Source organism: Lepus europaeus, chromosome 12 (genome assembly GCF_033115175.1).
Source record: "Lepus europaeus isolate LE1 chromosome 12, mLepTim1.pri, whole genome shotgun sequence".
NCBI lineage: Eukaryota > Metazoa > Chordata > Mammalia > Lagomorpha > Leporidae > Lepus > Lepus europaeus.
In genome coordinates, this window is record NC_084838.1 from 101,663,317 (window position 1) to 101,686,282 (window position 22,966).

Here is a 22,966-nt window from a genome sequence, read left to right on the forward strand (position 1 = left end):
GCTTTATCGGCTACATCACGATGCTGGCCCCATTTACTATATCTTAGAGATCTTTCTGCCTTAGTATGTAATGATTCATTTTCTTTATTTTAAAAATTATATTTTTGAGAGGCAGAGATAGGGAGACAGAGAGCTCCTATCTGCTGGTTTATTCCCCAAATGTCCACATTAGCCAGAGATGGGCCAGACTTGGAGCCAGGAAATTAATCCAGGTTTCCTTTGTGGGTGGCAGGAACCCACCTACTTGAGCCATCACCACTGCCTCCCAGGGTCTGTATTAGCAAGAAGCTGGAGTCTGGAGCTTTAGCCAGCTTCGTTATGGGATGTGGGCGTCTTAACGCAGGTCTTACCTGTTATAACAGCCAATGCCTACCCCTAATAGTTCATTTTAGCTGTTGTATTTTATGGCTGTAGCATACTTTATTCTGTGTTGTTACTATTGATGGACATCTTGATTGCAACATTTTTTAATAAATAGGGAAGCTGAAGACACTTATAATTTATACAAGTGTCTGTTATGTGTTCAAAAGATTTTCTGGCATAGAAACCTACAAATCAAATGACTGGTACAAAGTATTTTAATGGATTCGGCTAAAGTTCTTTCAGAATAATTGGTGTCAGTTTGTTCTTCTACCAGTGATTATGATACAAAAGTATACTAGGGGACTGGCACTGTGGCATAGTGGCTAAAGCTGCTGCCTGCAGAGTCGGCATCCCATATGGGTGCTGGTTTGAGTCCCGGCTGCTCCACTTCCGATCCAGCTTTCTCCTATGGCCTAGGAAAACAGAAGATGGCCCAAGTGCTTGGGCCTCTGCATCCACTTGAGAGTCCCAGAAGAAGTTCCTGGCTTTGGATTGGCACAGCTCTGGCCATTGCAGCCATCTGGAAAATGAACCAGTGGATGAAAGACCTTGTTCTCTCTCTCTGCCTCTGCCTCTCTGTAACTCTGCCTTTGAAATAAATCTTTAAAAAGTAAAAAAAAAAAAAGTATACTAGGTGTATACTTAAAATTTCCCTATCTCGTGGGTAAAAGAAGGCCTAATGATATCTGAATTTGGGTAGCTTTTCACTTTTTTATTAAAAGTTTTATTTTCTGTGAGTTGTCCATTTGTTTGTTAGCTTATTTTTCTTAGCTTGTTTTTTTCTTATTTTCTTTTTACGTTTTCATATTTATTTGTGTAAGTTGGTTATATATTCTGGATAGTAACTTTTTGATAGACTGTAGATTACTATTTATGAATTTTCAAAATATTTCCACAGTTATCAGCTTTTTCCTTTACAGTTTTGTAAGTTATTATTAAAGAGTAACTTTTTTGTTTGTCTTACTTAAATCTGCCTTGGGTTTAGTTTTTTGAATATATGAATCAAAGATTAATTTTTTCCAAATGATTGGTTTCCACTTAGCTGAAATTCCACTTTTATCATACATGATTCCCACAGAAATGGATGTAGACTGTATATTATTTTCCATTGGTCTGTGTATTCTGTAATGCCTTTTTTGAAGAAAAATTTCAAAGCTTTATTTCTTTGAAAGAGTTGGAGAGACAGAGATCGTCCATCTGCTGGTTCGCTCCCCAGATGGCTGCAACAGCCAAGGCTGTGCCAAGCTGAAGCCAGGAGCCTGGAACTTTATCCAGGTCTTCCACAGGGTAACAGAGGCCATCATCTGCTGCTTTTCCAGGCACATTTGCAAGGAGCTAGATCTGAAGTGGAGTAGCTGGGACTTGAGCCAGTGCCCATGTGGGAGACTGGCATTGCAGATGGTGGTTTAATCCAGTACACCACAGTGTCAGCCCTTCTAGAATGCTTTTAATTTAGCTTTATTGTATCTTTTGATATTTGATAGCTATCCGATGGGTCATTTTTTATTTTTTGTCAAGATTCTCTTCCATTCTTCTGTTTCTTCTCTTGGCTTGGCTGGCTCTTTAAAGTAATACCAGTTGGGATTTGATCAGCAGTATATCAGATTTATAGAAAATTATCATTAAGTAATATTATCCAAGTATCTTGAGTTGAAGCATTAGAAGATTAGAGAGATTGCAGGGAAATGGAGTCTGTCTGCTATAAACTTTTTTGAAGTCTCATTGCTGCTATTTATCTGAGAGAAATGATTTAGTGTCTTAGGTAGCTGCTGGGGCTGGCACTGTGGCGTAGTGGGTAAAGCCGCCATCTGCAGTGTCAGCATCCCATATAGGCGCTGGATTGAGTCCGGCTGCTCCACTTCCAATCCAGGTCTCTGCTATGGCCTGGGAACGCAGTAGAAAATGGCCCAAGTCCTTGAACCCCTGTACCCACGTGGGAGACCTGGAAGAAGCTCCTGGCTCTGGATCAGCACAGCTCCAGCCTTTGCAGCCAATTGGGGAGTAAACAAGTGGATGGAAGACCTCTCTCTGTCTCTCCTTCTCTCTCTGTGTAACTCTGACTTTCAAATAAATAAATAAATAAATCTTTAAAAAAAAAATAAGGTACCTGTGTTTGTTTTCCTTGTAATCTAATGGCTAAACAAAATATGAAGTCAGTAGTTTTATGGTTAGTCACACTTTCTTAGAGGTTTAATTTGCTCTTTTCTTTCTTTTTTTAATTATTTATTTTAAACGTAGGTAGGACAGAGATCTTCTGTTTGCTGATTGACTCTCCAAATACCTGGAACAGCCAGGGTTGGACCAGGCCGAAGTCAGGAGCTAGGAACTCGGTCTGGATCTTCTTTGTTGGTGACAGAGACTCAAGTACTTGAGTTATTATGTGCTGCCCACCAGGGTCTGCTTTCACAGGAAGCTGGGATCAGAAGCAGAGCTGGGGCTCAAGCCCCAACAATCCGGTATAGGACATGGGTGTCCCAAGTGGCATCCGCCCTCTTCCTGCTGTCTCATTTCTTGCAGTAGAGCTCAGCTTTGAATACTCTTCCTAATCAATCCCGAGGACATCACAGCTGTCTGTTTTTATGACAGATTAGCCACGCATAACAGTCGGGATTTCTCAACTGTTTTTCCATTATGTAATGCTCAAACCTGTGGCGCTGTGGACAGTGATGTGTCTGATTTTTGTACTCTGATATATGAATAAAATGGGAAAAGAAGGGGCTTACACGGCTAGTGGGTAAAGCTGCTGCCTGTGATGCTGGCATCCCATATGGGTGGCAGTTCATGTCTCGGCTGCTCCACTTCCAGTCCAGACCTGTGCTCATGGCCTGGGAAAGAGCGGAAAATGGCTGAAACATTTGGGGCCCTGCCTCCCATGTGGGAGATCTGGAAGAAGCACCTGGCTCCCAGCCTGGACCAGACCTGATGGTTTGTGGGGAGGGAACCAGCTGATGGAAGATCTCTGTCTTTTCCTGTCTCTGTAACTCTGACTTTAAAGTAACTAAATCCTAAAAAAAAAAGCAAAAGTTTTATTTAATATTTAATAAGATTACTCCAAATATGACTTTCTGAATTTTAAAGAAAAATGTTTAAGATAGGCATAGTGAAATCAGTTATAACTTATTTGATTAATTGTGTGCCCAAAAGTTTCTAGTATATAACATTTGTAGAGGAAGCACATAGCATCTTTTTAATTGTTTTCTAAACCTGAACGATGCAAATGTGTGGGAGAATTGTTATGTTAAAGGACAATTAAAATTGTGCTAAAAAGTTGGAGACTAAATGCATAGCTTTCTGTAGTAATGGAGAGTACTGTAATGACTTGTACCATTGGAGAAATCTGGGTAAGCTTACTGGTTTGTAAACAGTTTGTGGGAAGGGAATGGGGCGAGATTGATTAATGGGTATCATCTGTATATTAATGGGTGCCATTTAACTGCAGTTAGATGGAACTAAGAAGTTCCTGTGTTGTATTCTTTTTTCAAAGATTTATTTATTTATTTGAAAGTCAGTTACATAGAGGAAGAAGAGGCAGAGAGAGAGAGGTCTTGCATCTGCTGATTCACTCCCCAGTTGGTTGCAATGGCCATAGCCGATCCGAAACCAGGAGCTTCTGGTTCTTCCCACATTAGTGCAGGGGCCCAAGGACTTGGACCATCTTCTACTGCTTTCCTAGGCCATAGCAGAGAGCAGGATCAGAAGAGGAGCAGCTGGGATTTGAACCGGTGCCCATGTGATATGCTGGCTTACCCACTATGCCACAGTGTCAGCCCCTTCTTGTTGTATTGCTCAGTAGTGTGATTATAGGTAATGACAGTGTACTGTATATTTTCCTAAAAAAAAAAAAAGAATTGGAAGAAGGGCTTTTGCATGTTTTCTTATCGTAAAGAAACACTAAATGTTTGATAAGTTCACCCCATAAATGTGTTACCATTTTTATGTATCAGTTGGAAACAACAACTTGTGAGTTTAATTTTTGATTTGCAGATTTGGTCTTTTTGAAGCCATGTCTGCTATTGAAATGATGGATCCCAAGATGGATGCTGGCATGATTGGAAACCAAGTCAATCGAAAAGTTCTCAATTTTGAACCAGTTATCAAGGTAGTCATTTCATATGTTAAAATGTCATGCTTAATTTTAAAGATTTAGCTTGAATTGTATTCTTAAAAGCATCTGAAATATATAAACAAGAATTAGCTAAAATCATTAGTCACCTATCTCTTAAAATCTGGAAGTTAAGTGTTTGAGGTCTTCACCAAAGCCTTGGTCAATTTTTGTTTACTTAATTTTTGAAAGCATTTGAGTGGCCAAGCATTGTGGCGTAGCCAGTGAAGCCACTGCCTGTGACACAGGCATTCATTATAGGCACCAGTTCCTGTCCTGGCTGCTCTACTTCCCATCCAGCTCTCTGCTAATGGCCTGGGGAAAGCAGCAAAAGGTGGCCCAAGATGGGCCCCTGCTACCCACATGAGAGACTTGGAAAGAAGCTCCTGGCTTCAGCCTGGCCCAGTCCTGGCCCTTGTAGCCATCTAGGGAGTGAACCAGTAGATAGATCTCTGTCTCTCTGTTGTACTCTATTACCTTTCAAATAAATAAATCTTTAGGCCGGCGCCATGGCTCACTATGCTAATCCTCCACCTGCGGCGCCGGTTCTCCGGATTCTAGTCCCGGTTGGGGCACCGGTTCTGTCCCGGTTGCCCCTCTTCCAGTCCAGCTCTCTGCTGTGGCGCGGGAGGGCAGTGGAGGATGGCCCAAGTCCTTGGGCCCTGCACCCACATGTGAGACCAGGAGGAAGCGCCTGGCTCCTGGCTCCTGGCTTTGGATCAGCGCAGCACACCAGCCGTAGCAGCCATTTGGGGGGTGAACCAACAGCAAAAAGGAAGACCTTTCTCTCTGTCTCTCTCTCTCACTGTCCACTCTGCCTGTCAAAACAAAAACAAAAACAAAAAACAAATCTTTAAAAAGAAAATGAAAATGTATGTATTCAAATATAAGAATAATTGGCAGTTACATTTTATATGTATATATTTTTTAAAGATTTATTTATTTGAAAGGCAGAGTGACAGAATGTATGTGTGCATGCAAGAGAGTGGGAAACAGAATAGAGTAAGAAATTGATCTTCCTTCTTCTAGTTCACTCTCCAAATGGCTTCAATGCCAGGGCTGGACCAGGCTGAAGCCAGGAGCAAGGAACTCCATGAGTGGTTCCCACATGAGTGGCAGGGCTGAAGTCCTTGGGCCATCTTCCACTATTCTCCCAGGCTCATTAGCAGGAAACTGGATTGGAAGTGAAGCAACTGGGCTTCAAACCACCGCTTAACCCACTTTGTGCCACAATGCCAGCCCCCTTATGTGTTAACATGTCAAGTCGTGGGTGGTGAATGTAAAATTCAGTCAATGAGAATTGATTTAGAAATTCATTAGCAGTTACTATAGGGTAATTTTTCCCATATTAATATAGAAATTTGCTAAGGAAATTAATATTGTAAATATTTAAATATAATTAAATATTGTAGTAATGAAGTTAAGGAAACTTTTTAATTTAAAACTTATTTGAAAGGCAGAGAGAGCTCTCTTCCACCCACTGGTTCATTCCCCAAGTGTCCACAACAACCAGGACTATTTCTACTGTTCTTATTTTCCAATTAAAAATAAAGCATATTTTGTTTTAAAGAACAGAATTCATTTGGTATCTTGGTTTTACCCAGATCATCAGGTAATGTTTTCTTAATGTTTACTTTTAAATATTTAACTTTTGTTAAAACCCTATACCTACTAATCACAAATTTCTAGAAGTATCTGCTTATATATGTTATTTCTCTTTTTTAGGATGGCACAATTAAAATCAAAGATCTTACCTTGCCTGAATTGATAGGGATAATGGATACCTGTTTTTGCTGCTTGGTAAGAATTAAATGACATTGATTAACTAAAAAACTATGACTTTTGTGAATCTTTGAGTTTAAGAATATCTACATCAGTGTTGAGCAAGAAATACATGTAATGCAAGGCTTCATAAGATGTTCAATTTCGCAGACCAAAGTTTGCTAAGTCTAGTAAACAAACTTCATCTTCTCAACTGGATGATGTGATGTTCTCATTTCTGGGTGAAGGGATATTTCTTTTCAACAAAGGTATTATTGTAGCTATTACAGTAAGTTCCCTCCCCCCCCCCCCCCTTTAAAGACACACATATTGGGGCCGGTGCTGTGGCACAGCAGGTTAACACCCTGGCCTGAAGCGCCGTCATCCCCTATGGGCACCGGTTTTAGTCCTCGCTGCTCCACTTCTGATCCAGCTCTCTGCTGTGGCCTGGGAAAGCAATAGAAGATGACCCAAGTGCTTGTGCCCCTGCACCTGTGTGGGAGACCCAGAGAAAGCTCCTAGCTTCGAATCAGTGCAGCTCCACCTGTTGCAGCCAACTGGGGAGTGAACCATCGGATGGAAGACCTCTCTCTCTTTCTCTCTCTCTGCCTCTCTTTCTCTGCCTCTCCTCTCTGTGTAACTCTGACTTTCAAGTAAAATCACTAAATCTTTAAAAATAATAAAGACATATATTTATTTGAGAGACAAAGGTACAGAGAGGGAGAGAGAGAGAGAGGTCTTGCATCCATTGGGTCACTCCCCAAATGGCTGTAACAGCTGGAGCTGAGCTGATCCAAAGCCAGGAACTTCCTCCAGATCTCCTACGTGGATACAGGGGCCCAAGCACTTAGGCCATCTACTACTGCTTTCCCAGGCCATAGCAGAGAGTTGGATAGGAGGTGGAGCAGCCAGGACTCGAACTGTGCCCGTATGGGATGCCGGTACTGCAGGTGGAGGCTTAGCTTGCTACACCACAGTGCCAGCCCCAGTATCCCTTTTCTTAAGTTACCTAGCGAAATAAACCTGTAATTGGAAGGCTCCATAAGTTACCATGGTTTTGAAACAGAAGGAATGTTGCATTGATTTTGGAGATCTTTATCCTAATCTAGGATAAATTGTTGTAAACTGGCTGTCTTCTATGAAGAAAATTTTATAGTGATCTATACATGCTGGATATATGTCTTCCCTAGATGGTGGTATTTACTGGGGAAACATTTCTCCTTGGGACGAGTTTGTTGCCCACTGTTTTCTGACTACCCTCCCCTCTTTTTAAAAAATTTATTTATTTGAAAGGATGAGTAGGGTTGGGGAAGACCAATATTGAGATCATCTGTCTGCCAGTTCACTTCCCATATGGCTGCCAACTCCATGTCTCCCTCATGAGTGGCAGGGCCCAAGTACAGGAGCCATCCTCCACTGCCCTCCCAGGCATATTAACAGGAAACTGGATTGGAAGCAGGGTGGCTGAGATTTGAACCGGCACTCTGATGTGCTGTACCATGTTGGTATTGCAAGCAGTGGGTTAACCTGATACATCCCAATGCTAGTCTCAACCTCTTTCTTTTTAATAAGAAATTAAAGTACTGTTTTTAGAAGTATGTAATATTTGTTCATTTGTTCATTCAGGAAATACTCACTGATTGCCTGTGTTCATGAAGTGCTTTTAATGAGTGTTTCATGTCTGTAATTTTATTAGGTCTTGTATCAACTCTTTGGTATATGTATTACATTATCTGCCTAAGGTTACATTTCTTGGCAGAGAGAAAATGCCAGATTCCTAATCCTGCCTCTTTGTCTTCTAAAGCTGTCTCACATCTTAGTTACATTTTAGAGAGTGACAGTTTTAGTGAGATTGGGAAGGGAGATGAAGCATTGCTGGGAACAGACATGTAAAACAGCTGTGACTGTAGGTAAATAACTGGGGACAGAGGTGTGGGGTTAATTATGTCAGGGAGAGTAGGAAAGGCTGTTGACAGGAAGTGAAGAATGGTGGCAGGAGGGATCATGGTTTTGTGGTGTGTGTCAAGGCGTGGAGCTGAGTGTTCGGGTTGGGGAGTCACATAGAGCTGCCTGAGAGTCGGGGCACTGCAGGCCTAGTGAGGGCTGTGGGCCGAGAGAAGGAGAGGAGGGGTGATAAAGAGGGTGTTTGCTAATGTTGAGGAGCATTCTGTGAGACTTTGAGGACTGCATCTCAGAGTTTAGGCGTTAGGGCAGTTGTTTGTAGTCTGCGGGTCTGTTTTCTGAACACTAGTTATACATATGCCTTAATTATTTTTATGTTTATTTCTCCTTTCATTATACGGTGGCATGTGTCTTGCTCAGTTGCAGAATTCTTGGACTTTAGTGTAAAGTATAACTGTATAAACTTGGACATGTTATTTAAACTGTTTGCATGTAAAAGAAAAATGCCATGTGAGGAAAAAATCAGATGTATGAAATATATATCATAATACTAAGAACAAAGTAGCCACTCAGTTATGGCTATTGTTGATATTCCCAGCCTTTACCACATGATGCCACGCATGTGTTAGCCACTCAGGGGAAATGTTGTTTATATTTGTTTTAAGGAAAAGCCCTCTAGAGGCCAGCATTGTGGTATAATAGGGTAAGCCTCTGCCTGCCATGCCGGCATCCCATATGGCGCTGGTTCAAGTCCCGGCTGCTTTACTTCTGATCCAACTTCCTGCTAATGTGCCTGGGAAAGCAACGGAAGATGACCCAAGGGCTTGGGCCCCTGCACCCACACGAGAGACCCGGAAGAAGCTCCTGGCTTTGGCCTGGCCCACCCCAGCCATGTGGCCATTTGGGGAGTGAACCAGCGGATGGAAGATTCTGTCCTTCCCTCCCTCTTTCTCCTTCTCTTCTTCTTTCTAGACTGACTTGGCCTTTCTGGTGGATTTTTTTTTTTTTTTTTTTTTTTAAAGAAGAAGCCCCCTGGTTGAAGGGAAAGGAAAACCCAAGTGTAATTTCTTGAAAAATATAAGTGCTTTTGCTGCTGGTTGGGTTAATGATGATGAGAATAAAAAAAAAAGAATAATTGAGTGACTAAGGACCTATTTAGTTCTTTTTTTTTTTTTTTTAAGATCTTTTATTTATTTGAAAGTCAGAGTTGGAGAGGGAGAGGTAGAGAGAGAGAGAGAGATGTCTTCCATCCACTGGTTCATTCCCCAAGTGGCCACAACAGCCAGAGCTGCGCCGAACTGAAGCCAAGAGCTTCTTCTTGGTCTCCACGTGGATGAAGGGGCCCAAAGGCTTGGCCACAGCAGAGAGCTGGATTGGAAGTGGAGTAGCCAATACTCAAACCTGCACCTGTATGGGTTGCCAGCACTGCAGGTGGCGGCTTTACCCGCTACGCAACAGCACAGGCCCCCCTATTTAGTTCTAAACTTATGAATTTCTGATTTATGGATTTTTATTGACCATTATAGAATTGATTGCTTTTGGATGCCACATAAAGAAGCACGCTAATTTTATTATTGTCCGCACATATTGCCAACTGAATTATATATGAGAATGCCTTTTAACAGATCATCATTTAAAGTACATAATTCTTGAAAAGCCTTAAACACTGAAAGTGAATTCTAACTCTTGCTGTCTTCTCTGACTTTCCCTTTAATCATCTTTCAAGTCTTGTATGTAACATTACATGTATTGGTCTGTGGCACTCAGTCCTTTGGCTGTTGGGGCAGTGTGGACTTTCCAGACCCTTGTGCATCACTGTCAGTATGTGCCCTGTTTTCTGTCTTCATAGATAACCTGGTTAGAAGGCCATTCCTTGGCACAGACAGTATTTACATGCCTTTACATTCATAATCCAGACTTTACAGAAGATCCTGCCATGAAAGCTTTTGCCCTGGGAATCTTGAAAATCTGTGATAGTGCAAGGGAAAAAGTAAATAAAGCTGCTGCTTTTGCAGAGGTAAGATTTTGTAATATAACAATTCTTGAAGCTCATTGAACTCCTTATTCACTTTGGGGTATTTAAGAGATCTTATCTATATTTATAGGAGAAAAATGTGGTTGTTGTTGAAATTGTTCAGTTTCTTTTTAATGCTCTTGCTGATCCAGGATAAATAGATTAGGCGCCAACTGTCATCAGTGTTCACCACGCAAAACTTCTCTGAATTCATGTTTGTGAGAATAATACATATCCAATGTGATTGTCCGCAAAGCTTAATAAGATGTTTATGAAATCACCTTCTAGTTTTTAAATATTCACTTGGTTATTTACCTAAATATTTGTATTGATGCCTGTTATTATGGAAAGTCTTATCCATTTGGGTAGGCTTTTTTTTTTTTTTTTTTTTTTTTTGACAGAGAAAGAGAGAAAGATCTTCCTTCCATTGGTTCACCCCAAAATGGCTGATACATCCAGAGCTACGCCGATCTGCAGCCAGGTGCCAGGTGCTTCCTCCTGGTCCTCAATGTGGGTGCAGGGGCCCAAGCACCTGGGCCATCCACCACTGATTGCCTTCCCGGGCCACAGCAGAGAGCTGGACTGGAAAGGAGCAACCGGAACTAGAACCAGGCACCCATATGTGATGCTGGCGCCAAGGCGGAGTATTAACCAAGTGAGCCACGGCATCTGCCCCTTGGGTAGGCTTTTAAAAAGAGTAGCTTGAGTGAGAAGAGAAATGACAGATTATTTTAAATACTTATCTCAGCCGGCACCGCAGCTCAATAGGCTAATCCTCCGTCTGTGGCGCCGGCATCCCGGGTTCTAGTCCCAGTCAGAGCGCCGGATTCTGTCCCGGTTGCTCCTCTTCCAGGCCAGCTCTCTGCTGTGGCCCAGGAGTGCAGTGGAGGATGGCCCAAGTGCTTGGGCCCTGCACCCACATGGGAGACCAGGAGAAGCACCTGGCTCCTGGCTTCGGATCAGAGCAGTGTGTTGGCCGCAGCGGCCATTGGGGGTTTAGCCAACAGAAAAAGGAAGACCTTTCTCTCTGTCTCTCTCTCTCTCTCTCTTGCTGTCCACTCTGCCTGTCAAAAAAAAAAAAAAGTACTTATCTCAATCTATACATAAGAGGTCATCAAAATCAGTGGGGTGGAGAAAGAATTCATTTCAAAAATAGTGCTGGAAAATTTTGATTAGTATCCTTTAAAGTTACTTTGTCATCATTTCACATCAAAATAAATTTCATAAAAAGTATTGTAAATATAAAAAGGTTACTAAAGGCCAGCGCCGTGGCTCAGTAGGCTAATCCTCCGCCTTGCGGCGCTGGCACACCGGGTTCTATTCCCGGTCGGGGCACCGATCCTGTCCCGGTTGCCCCTCTTCCAGGCCCGCTCTCTGCTGTGGCCAGGGAGTGCCGTGGAGGATGGCCCAAGTTCTTGGGCCCTGCACCCCATGGGAGACCAGGAGAAGCACCTGGCTCCTGCCATCGGAACAGCGTGGTGCGCTGGCTGCAGCACACCTACCGCGGCAGCCATTGGAGGGTGAACCAACGGCAAAAAGGAAGACCTTTCTCTCTGTCTCCCTCTACTGTCCACTCTGCCTGTCCAAAAAAAAAAAAAAAAATCTTTTAGGATATATCAGGCTGATGATGTGGAAAAAGCACTCGGCATGTGTGTGTGTGTTTGTGAACAGTTGCTGTTTCCCTGCTTTTAATTTTTGTAGACTTTTTGCTTGAAAATAATTTCACTTTCACAGAGTAGTTACATTAACATCATGAAGAACGTCGTATGTTCCTTACACAGATTGAGCTGTTGTTAACTTCTGTCCCATTTTTCACTTGCTTGCTGTCTTATAAGTTTATGTGTATATCCTTTCTCCGAAGGGAGGAGAGAACTTCCACTTTGACTATGACCCTATCGGAATAAGATCAAAGTCAGCGAACTCTAAAGGCTTCCATAGCCATGGCAACTCATGACTAGAGCCTAGGGAGATTACTGACGCCATGAACAGGAGTGTCAAATTGTTAAGTCAGCAACAGGAGTCACTGTGTACTTACACCCCATGTGGGATCTGTCCTTAATGTGTTGTCTAATGTGAAGTGATGCTATAACTAGTACTGAAACAGTATTTTTATACTTTGTGTTTCTGTGTGGGTACAAACTGATGAGGTCTTCACTAATTATATACTGAATTGATCTTCTGTATATAAAGAGAATTGGAAATGAAAAAAAAAAAAAAACCTGGTGTTAAATTGGAAATGGCATAGAAAATTAATTTTTTAAAAAAACTATTATGTAGGATCTCTGTCTTTAATGTGCTGTACATTGCTATTTAATGCTATAATTAGTACTCCAATGGTAGTTTTTTCACTTTATGTTGCTATATGGGCAAACTCTTGAAATCTTTACCTAATATGTACTAAACTGATCTTCTGTATATAAAGAGAATTGAAAATGAATCTTTATGTGAATGGAAGAGAAAAGGGAGCAGGAAAGGGGAGGGTTGCGGGTGGGAGGGAAGTTATGGGAGGGGGGAAGCCATTGTAACCCATAAGCTGTACTTTGGAAATTTATATTCATTAAGTAAAAGTTTAAAAAAAAAAAGTTTATGTGTATATGTATGTATGTTTTCTTTTAGAGAGTAAGTTACACATTGTGAGCTTCTTCCCCCAGTTCCTCAGCTTGCATCTTCTAAGCAAAAGAGTTCCCTGTCTACACAACCGCAGTCCAAGTTTAAACCTCTGAATCTGTAATGTCAACACAATATTCATTTTCCACTTCTGTCACCTGACACCATCTTTGTTAGCCTTGCCCCCGTAGAATACAAGATCCAGTAAGGAATCACCTGGGACGTTTGTATCTTTGTAGTATCTTTTAATCTGCCATTAGTTTCTTAGCTTTCCTTTGTCTTTAGTGATGGCGGCATTTTTAAGAACACAGCCTTCTACTCTCCTCCCCTCCTTTTTTAAACAGAATGTGCTTCATTCTTCGGGACTTGTATGTTCTTTCCTCTTGATTAGATTAAGCATGTGCAGCCCTTGCTCTACTGTGACTTAAGTGACTTGCGTGCTCTTCTCCAGTGGTCACATCTCGGTGCATAGAGTGTCCTCCTGCCCCCACCAGTGATACTATTTTGATCAGTCCATCAAGGTATTATCTGATTCCTCTGTGATTACTATTTTTCCCTTATATTTCACCAGTCTGTTGGGAAACATTTTAAGATTATAAGAAATACCCTGTTTCTCTCTCTCTCTCTCTGCCTCTCAACAAAGTTTTTTTTTTTAAAAAAAATTATAGATACCTGCTCATTAAAGTCTCCTTCCTTAGTTTAGCATCCACCTGTAGTGCTTGCCTGGACTGGTTTTTACTACTGCAAAACGAGGACTTTCTGAATTTATATTCCACACTTATCAAACAGTACTCAGCATTCGTCTGTAAGCAAGCATGGTACTTTCTTGGTGGGAGTATAAACTTATAGTACCATATTGCTTTTTAAAAGTTTTAACTAAAATGCACATGTTTTGACAACAGTGTTACTTCTAGTACTTTGTCCTACAATTATGTGTGTGCTTGTACACAAAGATCGATGTGTAAGGACCTTAACTGTAGTGCTATTTGTAGTCATGAAATCTGGCATTATAGTCGTTAAAATCTTCCTCACTATCCGTCAGTAGGAGACTCATTCAGAGGTGCTGTGTTCACATAATCAAGGATTATACTTCCTTGGTAACACCTGTATCCCATCCTGGAGTGCTTGCGCTCAAATCTCAGTTCTGCTCAGGATTCTGGCTTCCTGCTGATGTGTAACCTGGGAGGCAGTGGTGATGGCTCAAGTAGCTGGGTTCCTGCTACCCATGTGTGAGACCTGGATTGAGTTTCCAGCTTCCAGGTTCAGTATGGCTCAGCCCTGACTGTTGTGGGCACTTAGGGAGTGAACTGGTGGAAGAGAGGTTTCAGTCTTTGTCTGTCTGTCTCTTTCATATCCCTCTTCTCTCTTCCCTCTGCCTTTTGGATGAATAGCAGAATTTTTTAATGGCTGTAGATGTATGTATACAGTAGAAGATTAGATCCTCCAAATGAAGGGAGTCAGATGGAAGCATGTGTACCCTGCTAACATTGTACTGTTTTAAAAAGGGAAGGAATTGGTTAAATAACAGAGGTAACATATACCTGTTTCATATTACTACTCCTGTACTATTTTTTCAGTGAACTAGGAATTTTAATGACAAATTAAAATTGAATTTCTGGGTATTTCCTACATGTACTTACTAACAAATGAAAGAAGTCCTCAAGGAAAGAACTAGAAGGACAAAAGTAATAGAAATATTTTAGGAAAAATAAAGACAACAAAATAATGAATTTTTATGTATTGAGAGCTCATTTAAAGAAAGCATTAAGGCCCAAATGAATAAATGAATGTAAAATAACTAGCTTATTCATGAAAGTTAACAAATGACTGTAATATTAAAAATATTAGCCTCTATATAATTCAGAAATTATAAATTAATAAGTACCCCATTTTTTATTAATTTTTTAAAAAACAGTCAATGTTGGCAAGAATGCGGTGAATTGCCACTTCAGTTTTTACTGATGGGAAGTGCATTACCAGTTTAGCAATATGTATATCAAGAGGCTTAAACATCTTAATACCTTTTTTTTTTAATTTTATTTATTTATTTGAGAGGCAGAGTTATAGACAGAGGGAGAGACAGAGAGAGAGAGGTCTTCCATTTACAGATTTGCTTCCCAAATGGCTGCAACGACCAGGGCTGGAACAGTCTGAAGCCAGGAGCCAGAAGCTTCTTCCAGGTCTCTCACATGGATGCAGGGGCCCAAGCACTTGGGCCATCTTCTACTGCTTTCCCAGGCTGTTGATAGGGAGCTGAATCAGAAGAGGAGCAGCTGGGACACGAACTGGCACCCATATGGGATGCTGGTGCTGCAGGCAGAGGCTTGGCCTACTAAGCCAGAGCTCCAGTCCCTGTTAATTCTATTTAAACTAGTTATTTCGCCTCTAAAACTCTGCCTTAAAGAAATATTAGGGGGCCATAATGGGTAAAGCTGCCTCGCCTCCTGCAGTGCTGGTATGGGCACTGGTTCAAGTACCAGCTGCTCCACTTCCCATCCAGCTCTCTGCTGTGTCCTGGAAAGGCAATGGAAGATGGCTGAAGTCCTTGGGCCCCTACACTGATGTGGGAGACCCAGAAGAAGCTCCTGGTTTCGAATTGGCTCAGCTCTGGCCATTGAGGTCATCTGGGGAGTGAACCAGTGGATGGAAAACCTCCCTCTCTCTCTGCCTTTGCCTCTGCCTCTCTGTAACTCTGCCTTTCAAATAAATAAGTAAATCTTTAAAAAAAAATTAGGAATGTGTATACTTTATGCCCAAATATATTAATCAGAGTTTTTGGAAATTAACAGTTAACATCAAAGTATTACCATTATGGTTGAAATAAATTAGTGTACCTGTTGAATATGTAGCATTAGTGTGATGTCAGGGAATGTTTAATAACTTAAGAAAATGGATGCTTGGCTCTAAGTTTTTTTATTGAGGTGCCTGACTGGTCTGTCAGGTATACTCTTGCTAACATGCTTACCTCTAAGAGGAAAAGAAAAAAAATACATATTTAAGCAGCTTAAAAAAAACACATAGCCAACTATGTAAAAATAAAACTGAAAGAAATACAGCCAAAGGCTAGCTTCTAGACTGGAAAGAGGCTGTTTTTCCTATTTTAATGTTTCTGTATAAATTTGTCTTTTACAATTAGAAAAAACTGATTGCCTAGTCAAAGGCCTTATAGAGAACTGGTAATCAATAAAATGATTTGCATGAAACATTGATTTTTTTTTTTAAAGATTTATTTGAAAGAGTTACAGGGAGGGAGAGACAGAAAGAAACAGGTGTTCCACCTGCTGGTTCACTCCCAAATGGCTGCAACGGCCGTAGCTGAGCCGATCCGAAGCCAGGAGCCAGAAACTTCTTCCAGGTCTCCCACATGGGTGCAGGGACCCAAGGACTTAGGCCATCTTCTACTGTTTTCCCAGGCCATAGCAGGGAGCTAGATCAGAAGTGGAGCAGCCGGGACTTGAACCAGCGCCCATATGAGATGCCGTCACTGCAGGGTGGCTTTACCCACTTTGCCACAACGCCGGCCCTGCAAACATTAATTTTAAAATGGATTCTTCTGAAGTTTCTTGCTGCTGGTGCATTTTGGTCTCAGATATGTCTCCTGAGTTGGAGAGGTTTTCAGCTGCCTAAAACATAATTTAATATCTTGTTCACATGTGCAAAAAAAATGGGAATCACAAATTCCCCATCAAACCACTTTCCTCATGGATTCTGTATGTTGTGACATGGTATCATTTTAGTACTATTTTTTGCTCCTATTAGATTCTTTTGATTTGCACTTGTCTTGAATCTGGGCACTATTTTTTCTTTCCTGTCATCATTCCTGCTCTAGTTTATGCACTAGTCAGATTGTGGACTTTACATGTGGAGATGTTTCCTCTGTATAATACGCTTCATAGGATCTGGCATTGTGGCGCAGTAGGTTAAGCTGCTGCTGTCCCTTGTTGGAATGCCAGTTGGTGTCTCAGCTGCTTAGCTTCAGATCCAGCTCCCTGCCAGTGCGTCTGGGAAGGCAGCAGTTGATGACCCAGGGTTTGGGCCCCTGTCCCCCTTATGGGAGACCAGGATGGGGCTCCTGGCTTCAGCCTGGTCCAGCCCTTGCCATTGCAATATGAACCACCAGATGGAAGATCCCTGTCCATTCCTCTGTCACTCTGCTTTTCAATTAAATAAATATCTTTAAAAAGAGGCAAATAGGCTTTATACTGGCAATGATTGTATCTTACCATTGTATCCCTGGTATCCAGCCCAAACCAGCCTCCATGGTGTGCTCAGAAAATGGTTTAGAAATGAGAATGAATAAAAAGCCTGTGCACTGCTTTATTGACCCCAAGTGCTGATTTAAGCATGCTGCTCTTTGGTCTGCATCTCTCTTTTTGAATGACTCACTTCGACCCCAGCTCTCACTGTCCTTCAGTAACAGAGAGCTTCAGTTCATGGATGTGGACGCCTTATTCCTCTGTTGTTTTCTCCATGTCCTTGCCACTGCCAGTGCTGAAGCCACTCAAACCCTTTGTTCCTTCATCATTTATATCACTTACTCGGAAAACCCCAACCATCTGCCTACTCTGCTAGAGAAAACCCACATCTGTGTGTCTGTTCTCACTTGAATTTTAAAAGTAAATCTCAAGGGGCCAGCGCTGTGGTGTGGTAGGTTAATCCTCCACCTGCGCTGCCGTCATCCCATGTGGGCACTGGTTCTAGTCCAGGTTGCTTCACTTCCAATCCAGCTCTCTGCTGTGGCCTGGGAAAGCAGTAGAAGATGGCCCAAGTCCTTGGGCCCCTGCACCAGCGTGGGAGTCCGGGAAGAAGCTCCTGGCTCTTGGCTTCGGATCCGCTCAGCTCTGGCCATTGTGGCCATTTGGGGAGTGAACCAACGGATGAAAGGCCTTTCTTTCTGTCTCTTCCTCTCACTGTCTGTAACTCTACCTCTCAAAATATTTAAAAGAAAACAAAAACCTAAATCTCAGATGGGTACTCAACACTGGAGACAGTCCTGTCCTACACTTTGTAGTGAGTTTGCTTCTCAAAAGAGGCTTTTTCACATCTTTTACTTTTTAGACCTCCCAGTGCCAACCTTCTTTACCTTCAGCTTGCTTTATACTTTACTGAATCACCTGCTGCAAGCAGATGTTATCAGAAGTAGCTCTCACAGTCACAAGTGCCAACCTGCTTTAGTAGCCATATACCTCTGTTAAAATGAATGTGCCCCTGTAGCAGTCTAGGCTCAGCCCTGCCACCTGTGTTCCACGTTCCATCCCCTCTTGTCTGTTGTGGCTGCTAAACCTGTTTTTGTGTGGCATCACTAGTCTGTGTGCTACTGCAAAATTGTTCTTACTGGCATATAAGCACGCTTTAATGTCATTCATTTAAAAAGAGAACACCACAGTTCCCTTGGTCCCATGGCTCCTTACATGTACAATCCCATTTTTCTGCTGCCCTCACAATCAGGTCTTTGAATGAGCTGTTCATATTTGGGTATTTTGTTTCTCTTCTTGTGTCTCCTTACCCACTGCAGGTGGTCATCCGTCACCACTACTGCAGCAAAATTGGCCTTTTTGTATCTCCCTATATCCTGTGCTCTCATCCCTTCCTCTAAGCTCTGAAGTTATGAGACCCAGCTGACCACACTTGGAAATTCTTCTCTTTGTATCAGAATCTCTTGTATTTCTTTCCACCTTATTCTGATATGTCTCTTTCCTCTGCTTGCTTTTCTACATGCTAGAGTGCTTACTCCTGGATTCCCTCTTCCTAGGTTGATTTCCTTCAGTGTTTTTTTAATACCAGCTCTGCTGATCACATCCATATTTATGTCTCTAGTCCCTGTGCCTTCTTGACTTCTAGGCTTAAGTAAGTGCTTTCTTAAAGTTTTCATTTGGATGACCAAAGAAATTGCAAACTTTTCTGCTGTTAAACATACTTCTTCCAAAGTCTGCCTCATTTCAGGAAATGGTACTAGTATGTATCAGTTACTCGGATTAGAAACCTCCAAGAGATGCTTGATATTGTATATTTTACCTCATATCCATATTCAACTCTTTTAAATGTATCTTGATTTCAGCGACTTCTTTTTCCCACTGTTATAATCCAAATCCAAATCACCATCAATTCCTGCTTGAACTTTTGGATAGAGTCTGGTATCTGATATCCCCTAGTTTGCTGTTTTTTGTTTTGAAATCCACAAAGTTTCAAGAGTGATCTTTTAATGCCAAATGACTCCTTTGCTCTCAGTCCTCCAGTAGCTTAGATTAAGTTCTTGTTACTGTGGCTTATCTTTGTTACATAGACCCAAGATACTCTTCCAGGAACAATAGTTTTTTCTAGATTTTTCTTGGGGAACTTCCCAGTTCACAGGTGGGACTTGCAGGTATGTTTTCTCTACACAATGTTGGGCTACTTAGATTTTATTTTAAAAAAATTGGAAGATTTTACATTTTGGGGGGGAAACAGATGTTTGCTCTTAAAAATTAAGAGACCTGGGGGCCGTTGCGGTGGCTCACTTGGTTAATCCTCCACCTGCAGTGCCGGCATCCCATATAGGTGCCGGGTTCTAGTCCCGGTTGCCCCTCTTCCAGTCCAGCTCTCTGTTGTGGCCCGGGAAGGCAGTGGAGGGTGGCCCAAGTGCTTGGACACCTGTACCAGCGTGGGAGACCGGGAGGAGGCACCTGGCTCCTGGCTTCAGATTGGCGCAGTGGCAGCTGTAGCAGCCATTTGTGGGGGGTGAAGCAACAGAGGGAAGACCTTCCTTTCTCTCTCTCTCTCTCCCTCTCTCTCTTTCACTGTCTAACTCTGTCAAATAAATAAAATAAATTACAAAATTAAGAGACCTGAACACACACTAGCCCTGTGTTCATTTATGGCTGCACTAGGGTAAGTAGTGGCTGATCGCCTTTTAGATGAAGTGTTTGTTTTCCAGTTAACCACAGCTTCCACCATTGTCCCTTGTAACCAGCAGATACACTTAGGAAGGTAACCTGCTTTTTCATGTGTGTCCCTGCCATCGAGTGAGTCATTTATTAATCCAGGAGGTGTTTATTGGTGGTCAGTACTGTGCACCAAGCACTGTTCTAAGCATTAGCAATTAAACAGCCATGATCTCATGGATCATACACTCCCTGGGACAGATACCTCTTGTATGTAAATACACACAAACACACACACACACTCACAGCACTTTGATCTGCTGGTTCACTTCCCAAATGGCCTCAACAGCTGGGTCTGGGTCAGACCTAAATCAGCAGCCAGGAATTCCATCTTGATCTCCCATATGGACAGCAGGGACTGAAGTACTTGGCCATCTTCTGTAGCCTTCCCTGGCACGTGAGCAGGAAGCTGGATGGGAAGCAGAAGCTGGGACCTGACTGGTGCTCCAGTACTGGATGAAGGTGTTGCCCGCCTGCTGAGCCACATCATCAGCCCTTGACCTCTTAATCAAGTCAGCCAGATGATATTGGACTATTCAAAGTGGGTCCAGCAAACCACTTAATTTGTTAGGAACCAAGCAGTGAAACAGTTTATTGAAAATGCTTTTGGGGGATGAGTGTTCACGTGTGAATGAATTTTTTCTTTATAATAGGCTGTAGCAGAACATGGTATTACTTTGTATTACTTTGAGTAATTCTGTTTGAGAAAGCTTAACCTTTGCAGCCTAACAACATCAGCAGACATTACTAATTTTTGAAAAGTCCTATATAAACTTTGTAACTTTATTATCAAATGGTGATAATTACATATAGTCATTTTCTAGATAGTGATGCTTTGGTCAGTGATGGACAGCTTGTAAACTGATGACCCCATAGATCGCAACACCTGGTATTGTTGTAGCTATCTTAGTTTGTTACCTGCACTCTATGATGTTCAGACAACAACTAAATCACCTAATGACACATTCTCAGTACACATAGCTGTCATAGACAGCAAGTGGCTGTATTTACTGCTCACCTGAGAATTGTTACTTTGTGATACTTTCATAAGCATTAGTTTTATTGCACAAATAAACATTAATTGCAAATATGTTTAAGTTGCTTAAGAACAAGCAGTTGAAATTAAGGACAGAGACAACATTAGAATATGGTGTGTTGACAGTATACCTGTAAAGAAAGCTTGGATGTATGATAGCAGTATTTCTATTTTCTTATTAGTGATTTTGTAAAAGAGATAAAAAGAAAGCTTTTACTGCTGTTTAAAAGCCCACTTATTTCTGACTTTGTATAGGAAGATTTTCAGTCAATGACTTACGGATTTAAAATGGCTAGAAGTGTGACAGATCTTCGAGTTACAGGTAAGCCCGTTTTAAAAAATAACTCGGGGCTTTACTTTTTGGCTTGTTTCCATTTAAAACTGAGTGTTTGTTTTTCTAGGCATGCTAAAAGATGTGGAGGATGACATGCAAAGAAGAGTATATATATATATATATATATATATATATTACTGTGCTTCTTTGATGTAAGGCTGTGGTGTTAGAACCACCTGTCCTTTCTAAACTATGCTGTGGTGTTTTTATTTTCAGTTTATTAAATTTTATTTGAAAGACAGAGAGATCTTCCATCTACTGGTTCACTCAAATGGCTGCAACAGCCTGAGCTGGACCAGACTGAAGCCAGGAGCCAGGAGCTTCTTTTGGGTCTCCCATGTGGGTGCAGGGGTGCAAGCACTTGGGCCATCTTCCCCTGCTTTCCCAAGTACATTAGCAGGGAGCTGTATCAGAAGTGGAGTAGCCAGGAATCAAACCGGCACCCATATAGGCTGCTGACGCTGCAGGCAGCAGCTTAACCTGCTACACCAAAGTGCCAGCCCCAAACTATGCTGTTTTGCAATGAATTTGGAACTGTTGGAGAGGTTTCTGTTAATGGCATTCTCAAGTATTAAAAAAAATTTTAAAGATTTCTTCAGTTGAGTTAGAGTGAGAAAGAGGAGGGGGTGGGAGAGCACGCTAGAGTGAGCAAGCTTCCATCAGCTGGTTCACTTCCCAAATGGCTACAATGGGCATTGCTGGGCTAGGCCGAAGCCAGGAGCCAGGAGCTTCATCCAGGTCTCCCACGACGGTGCAGAGGCCCAAGGACTTGGGCCATCTTCTGCTACTTTCCTAGGTGCATCAGCAGATTGGCAATGGAGCAGCCAGGACACAAACCAGCCCCCTTATAGGATGCTGGTGCTGCAGACAGCAGCTTAACCTGCTGTACCATAGCGCTGGCCTCAAGTAGTGAAAATTGAGCCCTCTCAATTCTTTCAGGTTTTTGCCAGTGTTATTCATAGAATTAGGTAATTAAAGGCAGAGTGCTGCACTTCTGGATGAGGAGAATACAGCTCATTGGAGTTAAGTAACCTTTCTTGAGTCATGTTTGTGGGTGTGTCCTTTTTAAGTGGCAGCTCCAGGGCTGGAGTGCACATCTTCCACCAGATCTTCCTTTGCTACTGCCCTGAAATTCTGTGAAATAAAATATTCGGCTGTAACTCTTACATTAACTAGATGCTTTCACATTTTAGTGTAAGACAGGTCAGTATTGATATAACTTCATTTTTATGATGCAATTTTGTAAAGATTACTGATTTTTTTTTCTAACAGGGTTAGTTTCAAGAACATCAGGGATTTCAATTAATAAATCCTTTTAAAAGAAACTAATAGTACTGTAGGTCATATGCTTTTGCTGTTTCAGTATGTGATTTTTTTTGCTTGATATTTATAGTTTATATCAAAACTTATTTATAGTTCATATCAAAACCAACTTTATGTAGCATTAATAGAAGAAAAATATGGGACATGTCTTTTTTTCCCCTTAAATATTTTTGCTAAAAGTAGATTCTTATGTATACTTAGAAAATTACTGCTTTACCTTGTATATTTGTAATCTAATAGTCTTCCAAGTTTGTGTGTGTTTTAATTGACCTGTTTTAAAATTTTAGAGTACTCAAAGTCGACAAGGAGAAGAAAGAGATCCAGAAGTTGAACTAGAAGTAATTGAACTTATTTTCTGGTAGATAATATCAGAGAAGTCTACCTGTTAATGTAGTTTTATGAACTGCGTTATAATTTATGGAAGCCCTTTTTAAGGTATTTCTTTAAAAATTTTGGACATTGCAAGGGATTTTATTTCCCTTGTATTTGTTTTGATAGAATGATAACACAACTCTTTCAAATACATGATTTCAAAACTCTTCAGTATTCCTGTGAGGTAGGAAGAAAAATATCTTTCACAGGTGATGGCAAACAGGAACTTCAC

The 22,966-nt window shown here is 41.6% G+C and overlaps 1 protein-coding gene across 1 annotated transcript in view; it reads left to right on the plus strand.

Moving 5' to 3' along the window:
- Positions 1-22,724, plus strand: part of LOC133771086 (N-alpha-acetyltransferase 35, NatC auxiliary subunit-like) — a 37,792-nt gene extending 15,068 nt beyond the window's left edge. The window contains exons 3-8 of the mRNA XM_062206807.1: positions 4,348-4,462; positions 6,191-6,265; positions 9,978-10,145; positions 20,961-21,027; positions 21,107-21,144; positions 22,650-22,724. Coding sequence (XP_062062791.1) covers positions 4,367-4,462; positions 6,191-6,265; positions 9,978-10,145; positions 20,961-21,027; positions 21,107-21,144; positions 22,650-22,724 — 519 coding nt within the window. The 5' untranslated portion in view covers positions 4,348-4,366. The remainder of the gene's footprint in view (positions 1-4,347; positions 4,463-6,190; positions 6,266-9,977; positions 10,146-20,960; positions 21,028-21,106; positions 21,145-22,649) is intronic.
- The last annotated feature ends 242 nt before the right edge of the window (positions 22,725-22,966 follow it).